Here is a 15,028-nt window from a genome sequence, read left to right on the forward strand (position 1 = left end):
GTCCCTCCTCAAGTCTCCTCAAATACATACAGTAGTCCACCAAAGGGTGTGCCTCTGCATGTATGTAAGTTTCCTTCCCTTGTCTGCCAATGCCATTGATGATGGGGATGACCTGTTTTCTTTTCCTTCTTTTTCTTCTTTATCGTGTACCACATCTGAAAAAAAAACAACCCCATCAGTGATCATGGTTTATCACTCATTTTTGAGCTTTGATACTCTTGAAAACCTTTATGTGTAGCAACATGACAAAAGGTGTTTTGATCATATTTCAATTAAAAATCTGTTCAAGAACCACAAGTGAATGTAAATGGGTATTAGTTGAGCTGGATTTTTTTTTCCAAGTTGTGGTCACTTGGAGTTAGAAACTCAAAAGTTACTTTATATTTTGAAATAGTTGAGTGCAATAAGTGGTTCATTTTGTCACCCGTCTTTTCAAATTACTTTAAGTAACTTATTCTCTGTCTTTCTCTGCTTAGTTTTCCAACAGTCTCAGAAAATCCAACACACTTCTAACTGTAAACCTGTTATCTTTTTCTTTGTTGTTTCGCAATTTCTGAGAAACTTGTATTATTTGATGATTTACATCTCAATTTTTATCACTGTAAGGATTATTGTGTAAGAGACAAAAGGGATATACATATAAGTGTATGCCTTTGAAGTTATAATCTCTGATTGAATGGTTAGTTTGTCCCTAAGCTCAAGCAGTAAGACTAGAGTGCAAATTCATGGCCATATTCTAGGTGCATAGCTCTTTTTTATTTAAGGAAATTTTTGTGGAACAGCTTCTCTTTGATTAAACGCAATTTGATTTGAACCGAAATTTTTAAATTTTGCTAGCATGCCCTGGTTTTTGTTCAACACTTTTCACCATATTTTATCCCCCTCAGGTACCATTTCAATGACGCAGACGTGAAGCCTTTTGATCCAAGCAACATCCCTCATGAGGCTTTCGGGGGTGAAATGAATGTGAGTGTTATTGCTGTGAGATGTACTTCCATATACAGCTGTGACCACCTACAACCCCTGGCGTTAAAAACATCAAGAAAATTATCAGTAGTGGGTGAAGTTCCACCAATGGCTTTCCCCAATCTGTTTGGACGTCTAGATGCCATCGCTTTAACTGAGCTTGCAGTGTTACTGGAGTATTTTTATTCCTTTCTTCTCACCCTTTTTTCTTTTTCTATTTTGCTTTTTTTTTGGTATGTGTGTGGGGTGGGGAGGGTGCTGTCTTTATCCAGTTGACTGTGGGCTCAAGCTTTTTGGCCCAGCTCCTTGTTGAGAATGGACGGTTTTTAGAAGTGAAATCCTTTTTTTTAAAGTTTAATTTATGAATTGATAAGATTGTCTCTTTCAATTTGCATGAGTAAAATCTTATTCCTATTATTTTGTTTTTGTTTTTAAGTGTCATATATTGACAGTGTTATACTCTAACAATGATGTACTTGGGTGCGTTTTACATGATTTCATTTTTACAAATTAATAAAGAAAACTTTCCTTCCCCACCCCTATTTCTCTTTCCTGCCAGTTCCCTCTGCTGCAAGGCAAGCATTATGATACAGTATCAGACAAGTATTTGGACTTCCCAATTGAGAAGGTGAGTAGCATTTTAAAATCTAGAGCAAACTTTAACTTGTTAACTGTATTTCCACATACTTTTACAAATGCTTTGTTGTAGTTAATTTCTGTGGAAAAAATTGAAGTAGCTTGTGTTCTTTCTTTTTTCTCTCAAATTTAAGATTGTAGAGGATAGAACATGTATATGTGTTGCGACATGATGGAATCAGGCGCTTGTAAATTTTTGGGCATTTGGGGTTATTGGTATCGTCTTAAAGCCTGTCTATTTATGGTGAATAGAAGTGGAAATATTTGCGATTGAAGGAGGTCAGGGCCGCCTGGTTTCAGAGGTAAAATTAGCGAGAAAATGGCCGCCAAAGTTAGTTAACTTCCATACCCTGAGAGTCCTTTGAAACTGGAAATTTACATTTTTTGTGCCTTTAATCAATGCTTTTCTGTAAAATCCACACAGAAATGTGTTTTTAAATGGACATAAATGGTGTTTACCCCCCCCCCAAAAAAAAGAAGACAATTGCCCATCGGACAAAAAAATGCCAATTTCTTTGATTTTATTATTTTGACAAGCGCCTGATTTCACCAAGCTGCTTTACTTATGTGTGCATATTCACCTATAGATCTGTTCCTGGCGAAATGTGGCATTTGTCATGGTAATTTGCTGTAAATAATCACCTGTCAACAAGTGAACCCAAACTTGGAATGTTTTTGTTTTTTTCCAGACCAACAGTGCTTACATGTTGTTTTATGAACGTGTGTCGCCCAACATGATTCAGGACACTCAGGAGTTCAACTTTGAATTGTCACCAGATTTGGCTGCTGTAAGTGTTTGCAATTTCCTCAATCTGACATGAGGCCTGTTTATTTATTTTTTTGTATTTCAATACCTCTTCTTTCCTCATGTTCTCATAGAATTAAAAAGAAAACTCACTAACATAGGTTTTCAGTCAAATTCAAGCTCTTAATTCCTGTTCCTTCTGTTGGTTGTTAACTCAAGGATGTTGATTACTGCTGCAACTTTTACTTCTTTCTGTAAATGTTCTAAACAGTGCTGAGTAATTTGCTAGTTCTTAAAACACCTTAGAATGCAGTATTATGTATGTGATTATTATTTTTTTCATGTGAACTGATAACGCATTCAGTCACATTGGCTATAGCTGACGATTTATCTCTGCTCCCATACCTTTCGTTATTTTGCAACAATTTTACCCCTACAAAATCTTGACAGAATGGGCAATCAGACAGTGTTTCCTTTTTTGTTATGGTTATAGGGTATGCAAACAGTCATTGTTGTATCAATATGGGAGCGGAGAGAAATTAAAAGTATCAAAATATTCCTCCCCTTCGACAACATTATTCAATGGCTACTTCCTGTGCAGGTGGTATCAGTAGACTAGTGGTCAGGCTACCAGACTCGAATCAATAAGATTGCGGTTTTGAGGGTCTGATCATCAGATCAGTCCAACATTGTGTCCTTGGGAAAGGCACTTTGCTCAAATTTTCCCTTTTGGCTCTGTCCTATCGAGGATGGACGTTTAATTTGTTGGTCCTGTCGTTTGAATAACCTTTCAGTGTTGCAAGGGGTGTTAAACCTTTACAATTTGGCACAATATTTTGTTCTATTTTTTTGTTTTGATTGTTTGATAATGCATGAATTTTTTTTTTCTTCCGTTCTCCCCTTCAGTGGATCTGGAATGACAACACACAGTTCTTGAAGGACCGCAGCATCTTTGACCGCATGTATTTTGAGTAAGTCTTCAGCTTGTCATGATTGAACAGGGGAGCCTCTTTCAACCTTATTACCTTTTTAACTCACTTTTTGAGACTTCCAAGACCCATGCCTTTTGGCCTTGAGCCGCATTTTACGGCTTGACAAAATCCTTATTTCTTCTACCGCTAGAGTCTTCAGACTAACACATACCATTATTTTATGCTCAGATTACTTTTTTGTCTGAACTGTCTGATAGGACATTCCTTTCTTTGCATTTTGATATATGACACTTTGGAGTTTCTCTTATAAATAAAAAAAAGCTAATTATTTTTCATCTGAGTACAGTCAAATAGAAAAAAAATGGCTGTATAAATGGACTGATAGGGAAAGATTTAAAGTGCAATTTGTATGGATTCCATGGATTTGTCGATGAGACACAGAGATGATAGTCTATGAAATAGGCCTGTCGTGTACTTTTTGTTTTGCTTGTATTTGTAAGTGGCACAAAATGTCCAGTGATCTGTTGTAAATGAGTAGCAAAATTTGATAATTTTGTTGTTGTAGTAATTTCAGTCCCCTGATTTAATTTTTGTCAAGCTTTGTGCTGTCTTTCTATTCTGTTTTGCGATTTTCCTTAAAATTGGGTAATGAGCTTGTTTGGGGTTTTTTTCATACCTTTTCTGTTTTCATGGCTTATTCTTAAAACACACGCACAAACACACACTCAAGACTTATTCATTTTATGTTTTATATGTGATAGCGATCTGTTTTATGGAAATCGTCCCCATTCCTGGGTCGGTCCAGGAAACGATTTTATCAAGTTTCTCACTAAAATAGGAATGGCAGATACTGGGTTTTAGAAAAAGGCTCCTCACTAAATGTCGCCTTGTCTCTGCAGCCACATGTGGCAGATGTGTTCCCACCTCCCGAGCACCCTGACCGTGGACGTGAGTGACCGCGCCAATCACAAAGCCGTGGTTTTAGCCTCGTGCTTCCTACTCGAGTCTTTCATACACGCCAAGGAAAAGGTAAAAAGACCGTTTGTGCTTGTTCCATCGAGTCATCTGTTTTTCTGCTGCATTTTTCTTGTCTCGACCATTGTCTTGCGTGTGAAGAACGGGAAATGTTATGGGAATTGAATACATCAGTAGATTTTTTTTAAAGAGAAAGGCATTTTGTATACCATTTGGTGGTTGGAGAGTGTCACTGGTAGGACTTTTTTCTCTTCTTTCCCTCTGTTTGTCTTTCTTTTTTTTTCATCTTTGAAGAGTGTGCAAAGATCCCATGTGAGCATCTTTAAAGGCAAACACCACAAAAAAAGGTGTTCTCTTTGGAGATTTCAGCTTTCATTACTTGGTGATTACAACTCTTTATTTTTAATGCAATTGTATCTTTGCCATTTTTTAAATCAAATATTTGTTCGATTTTAAGATATTTTACAGAATAGAGGTAATATTTTAGTCTCTTCAGTTAAGCATCTGGGAATGAAGACAGCGAGAAAGAGAGAGATTAAGTTTGAAATCATCATTCCTCCGCAGAATTCCATGCCCAAGTGGATTGACTATCTCATGAAGAAGTTCAACAGCTGCTTGGGCCCTTGTGAGGTAAATAGAAGTGCATGAGGTTATCTTTTCCGTACTTTTACTTCTCACTTTGTCAAGGTGTATGTCAGTTATTTTTATGTGTTTTATGTACATCTGAACAAGTGAGCTATTTTCGTTGTTTGTGTACTCTTATTTATTTTCTGTGTTACTCATTGTGAGCTTCTGATGTTGTTCTGACCTTGAATTTTGATTCAATTTCAGCTTGTCTATTATTGCTCCTTATTTCCTATGAAACATCTATCGTCCTTATCTTTCTTTCTTCTTTTTTATGTTTGATACTCTCTTGTAACACTTTCTGGCAATCATATGACCGTATTCAGTCGCGAGCGCCGCAAAACCTCTACTAAAAAAAAAGAATTAATGTTTTTGTCGTTGATAAACAATTTTATGGGTTTCCAGTAGTGTTCTGGCAGGTGGTTGGAGTCTGCGGATGATTGCTCGTACTGCTTTTCTTTCCCTAGATTATTTCTATCTGTCTGTCTTCTTACTCTTTCCTTGCACTAAATGGCTGTCTGTGTCAGTGCTCTGCTGTTTACCCATTCAGTTCAGTTCAGTATTGTCTTGTGTGTGTGTGTGTGCGTGCGTGCATGTGTGTGTGTGTGTGTGTGGGGGGTTCGTGCTTTTTTCTTTCTTTCTTTTGATTCTGCCTTTTTAAATATTTGTTCCTCTACACAAAAATGATAGTTATTGTGTTGATGTGCTTCTTTTCAACCAAATTCAAGATGTATCTGTTTGTGTGTGTGTGTTTCAGTGGCTGTTGGAGCACATGGCGGGCCAGGACTGGTGGCTGCAGCACATCCTCATCAAGTGTCCCAACTCCGTCATCCGGCAGATGTTCCAGAGGCTTCTCATCATGATGATCACTCAGCTAAGCAAGGCCAGCACCCAGTACATACTGCTCAGGTAATTTTTGCCTCACCATGTATTTCTGTATATCTAAGGTCTAAGGTGTCTCGTGAAGTGATTTGGCGTGAGTGGTTGGTGGGGGCTCTTAATGTGATTTGCTCTTTCTCTCCCATCAAACATTAATTGTCCTGTCTCTCTTCCTTCTTTTTTGTTTTTTGCTCTCTTGTAACTTCTCTAATTGTTGACACTTATATGACTTAATTTTGTTTCAAGTGCCGTAAATGTCTTACCAAGTGAGCGGTTGGTGGGTGCTCTGGTGTGTAACTCCTTCTTTCCTATCAAACATCCATCGTTCTTATCTTTCCTCTATCTTTTTTGTGTATGTTACTCTCTTTTAACACTAATCTTCAGCGCTTATATGACCTTACTGTGTTGCAAGTGCTGTAAAACTCTTACCAAAACAAAACAAAGTAACAACTCGTTCAATTTCTTTTCTTTCCAAGAAATTCTCAGCAAGTACCTAAGAAACCACATTTCTGTTGCTTCTCATTTATTTTCACTGCCTTTAATAGTTATTCAGCATTCACAGTAATATAGATGGGCTGACCACACTTAACATTTTAGAACTTTCATTTTGGTAGTCATTGAGATGTTTCTGGTTTTCAGGATTGGGCTTATTTTAAACACATTACACCCTAACTCGCCCGGGACTGCCCGGGAATTCCCTTACGCGCTCCACCCTGACTCGACCGGAACCGCCCGCGCCGACCAAGCGTCTTTAGAAACGAAGTCTCGCCTTGTCTGGGGCCGAGATTTTGATTTGCATAGTTATTGCAGAAAGTTTATTCTTTCGTTTGATACCGAAACGAAATTTTTCGGGCCAGTAGTTTTAGTATAAGAGCTGATTGAAGTGCGATCGCGTTACCGACACTTCTAAAGTGTCTCGACTTGTTGAAAAGCGACACAATTGAGTTCGAAAACGGAAATAACGATGGATTTGAGCAAAAACAAGCCCAGATTTTGATGTAAACGAGTTTGGGGTGATTCAGATTGATCGGACGTAGAAAATCTAGAATTTAGATCTAGGGCCCGACCGCGAGGCTGAGAGTGAAAGAGACAGGTCGGACACCCCGATTGAACTCAAGTTAGAACATTTCCAACAGTTTGCGTGTGCTTAAAGTTATATTTTTCTGAAACTACATTCAGTTTTCTTTTTAACTTTTACTTTTTCAAGGTTTTTGGAATTTGTTTAGTATTTTTAAAATGTGTTTTTTAAACGCTTGTATTCACGGGAGGTGGGTTCTTTCCCCTTGCTTAGGATCTAACGATGAACTTCCTGTCCAGACCCTTAGGGTGTAATGTGTTAATGAAACTGTTCAGCCATCGCAATTTTTCATTTTATATCTGTGAAATATTTGGCACAGATGTAATTATATATCCTTATGTTGTTTCTGTCTATATATCTTGCTTTTTCCCAGCATTTCATGATGGTAGACTGGTGATAAATGTATCATTTATTTCTTGCTGACAAATCTGTTTCTTTGGAACTCCTTTCAGCCCTGGCCTGGATACAGCGGAGACCTGTGGTCACAGCTGCCTGACCAGATTCATCACCAAATTGTTATCAAATGTAAGTACATAGTCAGTAAAAGGTTTTCTCTTGGCTCACTGGAGAGTGTTACTGGTGGTTGGCTCTAATTTTTTTGTCTATCATGCTTCTTTTATTGCAAACAGATAGTTAACTTAACGGTGGGAGGTTGTATTTGTGTGTGATGTAATGGGAAGATTAGAAGAAAGTTTTGAGAAAGAGACAACTATGACAAAAATTGTTGACAACCTCTGAAATCCAAAGTCTACTTAATGCTATACTGACCTATTGCCTCTTTCCCAAGACATTGAAATGTACTACTCCATAAGGGAATGCCATCTATATAAAAAGTTTTTGTGGTTTGTACAGCAAAAGGGTTCTGCTCACAGAGCAAGACCGTCTGATAAAACGTCTGCACAAAGTGCTAAAAAAATGGACAGATTGTTTTCACTTCATTGTAGGAAATCATACACAGTGCCTTGGGGGGTTTTTGTTGTTGTTTGTTTGTTGTTTTTTTTGGTTGGTTTGGGGTTTTTTTAAAGATCAATTTTTCTTTTTTCATGTGCAGTTGGAGTGTGGCATGCGTCCAACCAACAAGTTCATCAGTGACTACTTCACGTTCCTGTTTGAGTTTGCCAAGCTGCAGGACTCCACTGCAAACTTCCCCACGGCAGCCTTCCTGAACTCCATCAACACCATCAGTATGCTGGTCCGCTTCTACATGGGAGGCCAGGCTGACTATGTGAGTTGGACATGTGTACATGGGAGAGAGGGAAGGGAGGAAAAAGAGGAATAGGGAGAGAGGGAGAGTGTGTTGAACATGTGGGCATGCATGAGAGAGAGAGAGAGAGAGAGTTGGGGCTGTGGGGAGGGAAGGGGGGGAGGACAGAGAGAGAAAGTTATTTGTGCGTAGTGTAGTGGGAAGAAAAGAATAGTTTTGAGAAAGAGAGGGCCTTGACAAAAATTGTTGGCAGCCTGCAGAAACCACCAAAGTGTGGAAGAAAAAGAGGGAGATTGCACTAACAACCTCATGAAGAGCCGCTGTAAAGAAGGGATGTGGAAAAGAAAAGTGTTAACTTTTGGCTGAGGAGTCAGCATTGGTGAAAAAAGGAGACCAGTGGAAGAGGAGTAGGTAGAGTGAGAAAGCCTGATGTAAATGCTGGTAAAACTAATAGTGTGGCACACAGCTCTTGGCGCTTTATATAAATCCAAGTACAAAAAGCAGTAACTGTGAACAAATTAATATTTGCTTATATATGCATACACAGAAAAAAATGACACACACTTGCTCGCGCATTCTGACACACACAAATGCACATGCATTCTCTCTCACACACACACGCACGCATGTACACTCAACCACACCCACCTTCTAAATGCCCCTAATACTGTGTATTGCTTTATCTTCACAAGGTGGAAATCCTGTCGGACGAAGATGAGGAGGAAGTCCTTTCCATGTCTCCAGACGAGGTGCGGCCGGTGGCCTTGAGCAAGCTGATTTCTCTTGTGGCATACTTGGTGGAGACGTCACGAGACGGTCACGTCTTGCAGCTCAGTGACTCTGACATGAACTACTTGATACGTGGCAGAGTGAGTTGTGTTTTTGCGACTGTCGGGGTTTGGGAGTGTTGGAAATTGCACTGTGAATTCTTTTTTTTTTTTTTTTGTTAAGGGTGTTTATGGGTGGTTAACAAGTGCTCAGGTGTGGTTTACTCCTTTTTTTTTACTATCAAGCATCGATCGTCCTTTTCTCTCCTTTTTTTATATTATAAAATGTCTTAATTTTCAGCCCTTACATGACCTAATTGTGTTACTGCAAGTGCTTTGAAACGCTTACTAAAAACAATTAAGTATTATTTTTGTTAGTATTGTTTTGACTTTCCTCGTGTGTCATACATTTTCTCTTCTCATCATATCTTATATTTTTCTCCTCTCATCATATCTTATTTTTTTCTTATCTTGTCTATCTCTTCTAGTCATGCCTTATCTTTGCTGATTTTGTATTGTCTTATCCATTCAATTCATTTACCTTTTTTCAAGTTGTCATGTCTTATCTCTTCCAGTCATGTCTTAGCATCGCTCGCATTGTTGTATTTGATCCCTTCCAATTGTGTCTTATCTTTTTGCACACTGTCTTTTAATCATGCCCTATCTTTTCCTGGTGGGTGGTTGGTGAGTGCTCTGGTGTTGTTTACTCTTTTTTTCCTATCAAACTTATCTTCCCTCCTTTTGGTGTTTGTTACTCTCTAATCTTCGACACAATTTTATGACCTTATTGTGTTGCAAGTGCCGTAAAACTCTTACTAAAACAAAATCTGTTCCTGAATTGTCTTAACACTTTGAACCCTGCCCTGCCCCCTTGAGCCTACAGGACTGTTACACCTGAGTTTCATGGATGGTTGTGTGTGTGGAAGGGTAAAGGAAGCAGGCACAGAGGCATGCACTTCCTTCAGTGTTTTCTTTGTGTGGCCATTTCATTGCATTATATTGTTCTGGTCAAATCCTAGTGCTTCCTAGTGAGTTGTTGGCGGGTGCTCTGGTGAGGTTTGCTCCTTCTTTCCTATCAAACATCTATTGTTGTTTTCTGTCCTCCTCTTTTTTTGTTGTTGTTGTGTGTTTGTTACTCTCTTACGCACCTCTAATCTTCTGCACTTACGTGACCTATTTATGTTGTAAGTGCCATAAAACTATTACTGAAACAAAAATAAATGATGTGTCCTGAGCAGCTGTATGGTATTTTAACTATGACGTTGTCCTCTGCAGGGCCACCCGTTCCTGATGTACCAAGTGCGAGATAACATCAACATTGAGCACACGTGCAACCTCATCGTCAGCCTGTGCATGTTCAATGAACCTCTGGCAGTTTCTGTGAGTTGTCTTTAGTTTTTCTCTACAAACACAATGCATTTGTAAGAATTTCCTGTCAGTCAGTTTTCCCTAAACCTGTCTGATGAGAGGCATGCTCTCTTCAACACCCGCCCTTAACGATTTTATTTATAATACATTTGCTGAAGTTTTCTCTAAACCCAAAATTTCTTTAATACTTTCCTCACCATACTCTTTTTTCCTTAAAAATTTGCCCTTGGCGAAAGAAAAATGCTTGGTTTACTTTGAATTGAGATGCTTGTGTTTCGTTACTATAGCTCAATACCTTTTCATCTCCTGATCTACTTAGTTGATTCCTTTAGGCTTTTTTAGGTATTCTTTCTGGTCTAGTCTTGGTCTTCTCACTTCTTTGTGGCCTGTTCATTTTCATTTATTGCAAAATGTTTCTTTTATAGTATTATAACTAATAATATCAAGTGAGATTCTTCATTTTATTTCTGATTGAGAGCTGCACTACTTACCTTGCTTTTACTGTTTCAGTGTGCTGTAACATGGTTTTAATGTTGTTTTCCCTTCTCTGTCTTCAGATTGTTACAACGATCTTCAACAACATCAAGAAACTTGGTGATGTGAGTTCTCCACTGTCAAGTTTCTTCTTATTTATGGTCTACAAAATTGAGGCTTTGCGTTTTATTAAAGCAAATAGAGCTGAGTGTAATGCTTAGATTCAATTTCTTTCTACTATGTTAACCCTTGTCCTGCGGGGGCCGGGTTTATGTCGCCCGATAAGCCTATTTCGGCACCTCGCCTACGTTCTGGTCCCGAGTCAGTCTAGCCCCTGGCTCAGGGCACGCGCACCGCGCATCATCTTATGTGAAATTCAGGTCCCGAGTCTGATCCCCATTCACGCAGGTCAAGTGTGTGTGCGTCAGTCTGCTTGAGTTTGTGTGCGTTTGTGGCCTTCTTCTAGAACCGCCTGCGTTAATTCGTAATCGAGGCATGCGTCTCATTCAAAACACGCCAAGTTGGTAGCACTAGATGTTTGTCCATTGACCCACTTAGACATGAGGAGCTCGAAAGGATAGTCAGGAAACAAGACATCCATTTTTCTATACAAAATCTTTCAAATGAGCTTGATTTTGTATGAAATGATACTACCTGATAAAAAATAAGCTTGTTTGATACTTTTTGAATACCATTGTGCTGGTACAAAGAACAATTTGAGTGCAAAACATTCGGAAATTGACCTATATTATCCTCTTTCGAACCTCAGGTCATTCATAACAACAAGAGCGTCTAGAAAGGTTATTCGAATGGGCGTAACTACTCGTAATGTCTTAACAGCTTGTGAGAGGGGGTTATTAATGTGTTTGTAACACTTTATTAATAGAAAGCTATGAAAGATAGAGCGTTATTTTCATAATCGATTAACACACTCCCACGGTATTTATGGCGAAAACACACGTTTCCCGACACGCGCGCTGTACAACAACAGTACACACTGAGTGACCCCGGCGGCTTGCCCGGAACGTCCGACGTAATCGGTTGCTGATAAGATTCGCATCTCAGCACAGACGCAGGACAAGAGTTAATAAAGAAAAAAAAAGTAAAAAATGTTCTCCTTGGATACATATTTCAGGCTGGTGTTGATAGATTTCTGTACAAGCCTCCTCTTTTTCCGTTGTTTTGTAGAGATTTTTTTTAATGAGCAGATATTGTATTTTTGGAAGATTTTTGTAAACACTAGTAGAAAAATACATTTAAAAAGTTATTTAAAGAGATCAATATTTTTGGTTACCACAGTATTTCTGACAAAAACGTCGGGAAAAACCGATTTTGTAAGAAGCAGAAGTTTGCATTTGAAGGGCTGTAGGGTCCTTGTTCATTTTATCGAATGACTGTTTTGTTTCAACCAGATTTAATTTTTTTTCCCCTCAGCTGGCAAAACCTTTCTTTGACCTTTTGACCTTGCTGACGGAGTTCTCTGGTCGCTTGCCTGGTCAACCATCCTTCACCCAGCTCATTGTATCCAGACTGTGGGAGGTAATGCTTCAGCCAGTGACAGTGGAGCATGCCTTGTGTCACTCTTATATCAAAAGTTGTACATATGCAGACCTACATTGTAAAATATCATCATGTTTCTCAATCAATGGAAAATCTCTTGTGTCATCCCATCTAAATTCGCTGCAAAACAAAATCAGCTGAAAATGTTTAATGTGTCTCACTCACTCTTATGACCTTATGCAGTTGCGAGCACTGTAAAACCCTCTACTAAATAAAAAATAAAAACATCCTGTTCTCTTCTGTGCTCCTTTATTTTTCCCCCTTTCTCTTGACTCTCTAATTGAAAAAAGCAGTTTGTGTATTTGTTTGTTTGTTGTAATTCTCTCCCTCACCCTGCCCGTTCCCTATATAATAGGAAAAAATGTAATTAGTATAATGCAGTCTTAGCTAACGTAAATGTGTTTGAAAAGTGAAAAAAAATAATTCTTTTTAACAGTAGGATTCAACTCCTTGGGTAGGCCTTATGTCCCCTCCACAGGATATCTCACCTTTATTCCTTTTATGCTATCATAGACTTCATTTGCTTGTATTGATATTTTTTGCTGCTAGTACCGATATTATTCGCTGACAATGATGATTTATCTGCTGTGTCTTTAGAGCGGATCATGAGGATGAGCAAAATATCCACTTCAACCGGGGCCTCCTGCCCGCGTACTACGGCCTGCTCCGGATGGCCTGTGAATATTCCACGGCCTTCATGCGCCAGCTGGCTGGTCACCAGAACCTACAATGGGCTTTCAAGAACGTCTTACCGTACCCGCATCAGTATTTGGAGGTAAGGACTCTTGCGAAGGAGTTTTCTTACTCTTTTCCCTGCATGTTAAATTTTCTGGCCGACCATAATGAGTGATAAATTTTCTAGTCTGTTACCATGAAATGCTTGCTCTATTTGTTGGTTAAAAAAAAAGATTCAGTCTTCAAAAAGTTTTTATTGTTGATTTCATTTTGTTTGTTTGTTGTTGTTTTTTGCTATGTTTTGATTTTCAATGTCATATTAGATTGGGCATGTGTACGACAAAACTGAGGCTTCATTGCAGGTTGTTGGAGGGTGCTGCTGGTTGTGCCTACTATTATACTATCCTTTTGTTGTGTTGTTCCTTTCATGCTTTTTTCCAGCTCAAATGACCTTTGTTGTGTCCATGTGCTTTTCTTTACAAAGAAGAAAAAATGACTGGTGTCTGTAAATATTTTTTACTGTTGTTATTTTTCCAGTAGTTGCTGAGCTCATGCCCTTCTGCTTAAAGCAGTCCACCTCGTAAATGATTTTAATTATGTCAAGGGAGTTGTAAAAGAGGAGAATGTTTGCGAGTGTTCTAGGGTCTGATGGGGGTAATAATTGTTGTAAAGCACATAGAGCTTGCTGTTGAGCAGGGGAATATGCACTATATAAATGTAAGTATTGTTATCATTATTCTTATTATTACAAGACTAATACTTATAATATTTCCTCTGTTCCCCCAGGCGACAGAGGAGTTGATGTGCATGATGAAGATGATGGCGGATCGCAAGCCAGAGCACTGTGCCGAGGAGGCCGCAGCAGTTGAGAACTTCCGCAAGACAATTCTGACGGTGTGCACCACGGGGCTAGACCCAAGGGTCATGTGGCAGACTCTGTGCTCGTGAGTAGTCAGTTATGTCGTATGCGTGTGTATGTGTGTGATTTCTTCATTCACTTAAAAAAATCTTTTATTTCTTCACAGCTATTGCTTTTTTCTCTTGGTTTTATGTAAAGCGTCTAGAGCTGTGTGTACATGGGAGTAGGGGCTATGAAAATTATCGCTTTTAAGGACAAGCGGGCTAACCCAGATTTCGGGGGTTTCCAGAAATCTTGACCTACACCAAAAGTGGGCACTGCCCTACCTATAGGAGAAGTTTGGTTTCATTGGTATGTATTTGTTTGGTTATAGAGAAAGCTCTCCTCGTCTTTTAAAGAGACTGAATAAGGATCCAAAAACTTAAACTTCGAATTTCTCAAAACAGCATTTATCGGGATAGCCCCCTTGTGCTTAAAACCGACCAAATGATCTTCAATATTATATTTCAGAGACGGGTTGGGGAGTTTTCAAGGTTCTTTGATACTTTCTCTGGCCTTTGGCAGATGACATATGCTATGACTTAGATGCTTCTTTGTATAATCAAGACCAATCATATATTGCACCTTTGTGTGTTTTCTTTCGGCATCTACAAAGTGTTGGGGATTATTTGCTGATAAGTGTCCTGTATTAGTCTTGAAGAGATTCCCAAAGGATTTTTTTTTTACTGACAGGTTTTAAGGCTCTTTAACACCAGCTCAGTCTAATGGAAGTTGTACTTAAAGTGAGGTGTTTCCTTAGTAGATAATCAACCTGTGTTTAAATGAGTGTAGAACTGTATCAATGTCAAATATTTACAATATTGTGTATTTTGTTTCAGCATTTACAAAGTTCTGGTGGAGACTCCAGAGGATCACCTGAGTCTGCTCTACCAAAACGGACTGTCTGTGTTGAGTCAGGTGAGTCTTTGCTTCAACGGACTCAGTTGTTTTTAGTTTTGTCCTTGCTGTTGCTGTTGTGTGTGTGTGATAGCATATCCTTCCGCATTGTTTGGAGTCCTGAAGAGCATGTTCTTCACCAGAGCCACTGCCTTTCTTGTTGCTGTTGTTGTTGTGGATACCTGTTTTCTTTCCCATTGTTGCTTCCATCTGTTTGTCTGTCTTTACTCTATCTCTTCACTAGATATTAACTATTGTTTGTGGGTGGTTGGCGGGTGCTCTGGTGTGGTTTGCTCCTTCTTTCCTATCAAACATCTATCGTCCTTATCTCCCCTCCTTCTTTTTTATGT

The 15,028-nt window shown here is 38.9% G+C and overlaps 2 protein-coding genes across 2 annotated transcripts in view; both read left to right on the forward strand.

Moving 5' to 3' along the window:
• LOC101856116 (ubiquitin carboxyl-terminal hydrolase 34) overlaps nt 1-15,028 on the forward strand; it is a gene marked incomplete in the record, with an annotated part of 111,448 nt that overhangs the window by 72,537 nt on the left and 23,883 nt on the right. Inside the window, 13 exon segments of the mRNA XM_013085855.1 lie at nt 888-966; nt 1,526-1,594; nt 2,292-2,390; nt 3,254-3,318; nt 4,179-4,308; nt 4,819-4,884; nt 5,636-5,787; nt 7,288-7,360; nt 7,887-8,060; nt 8,732-8,908; nt 10,082-10,186; nt 10,732-10,773; nt 12,083-12,187. Of these exon segments, the coding sequence (XP_012941309.1) occupies nt 888-966; nt 1,526-1,594; nt 2,292-2,390; nt 3,254-3,318; nt 4,179-4,308; nt 4,819-4,884; nt 5,636-5,787; nt 7,288-7,360; nt 7,887-8,060; nt 8,732-8,908; nt 10,082-10,186; nt 10,732-10,773; nt 12,083-12,187 (1,336 nt within the window).
• LOC106012553 (ubiquitin carboxyl-terminal hydrolase 34-like) lies at nt 12,617-14,750 on the forward strand. Its single transcript, XM_013085860.2, has 3 exons — nt 12,617-12,983; nt 13,670-13,827; nt 14,621-14,750. The coding sequence occupies exons 1-3, from the start codon at nt 12,879-12,881 to the stop codon at nt 14,733-14,735; spliced, it is 378 nt and encodes a 125-aa protein (XP_012941314.1). The 5' UTR covers nt 12,617-12,878; the 3' UTR covers nt 14,736-14,750.

This window comes from Aplysia californica, unplaced genomic scaffold, assembly GCF_000002075.1.
Source record: "Aplysia californica isolate F4 #8 unplaced genomic scaffold, AplCal3.0 scaffold00414, whole genome shotgun sequence".
Taxonomy (NCBI): domain Eukaryota; kingdom Metazoa; phylum Mollusca; class Gastropoda; order Aplysiida; family Aplysiidae; genus Aplysia; species Aplysia californica.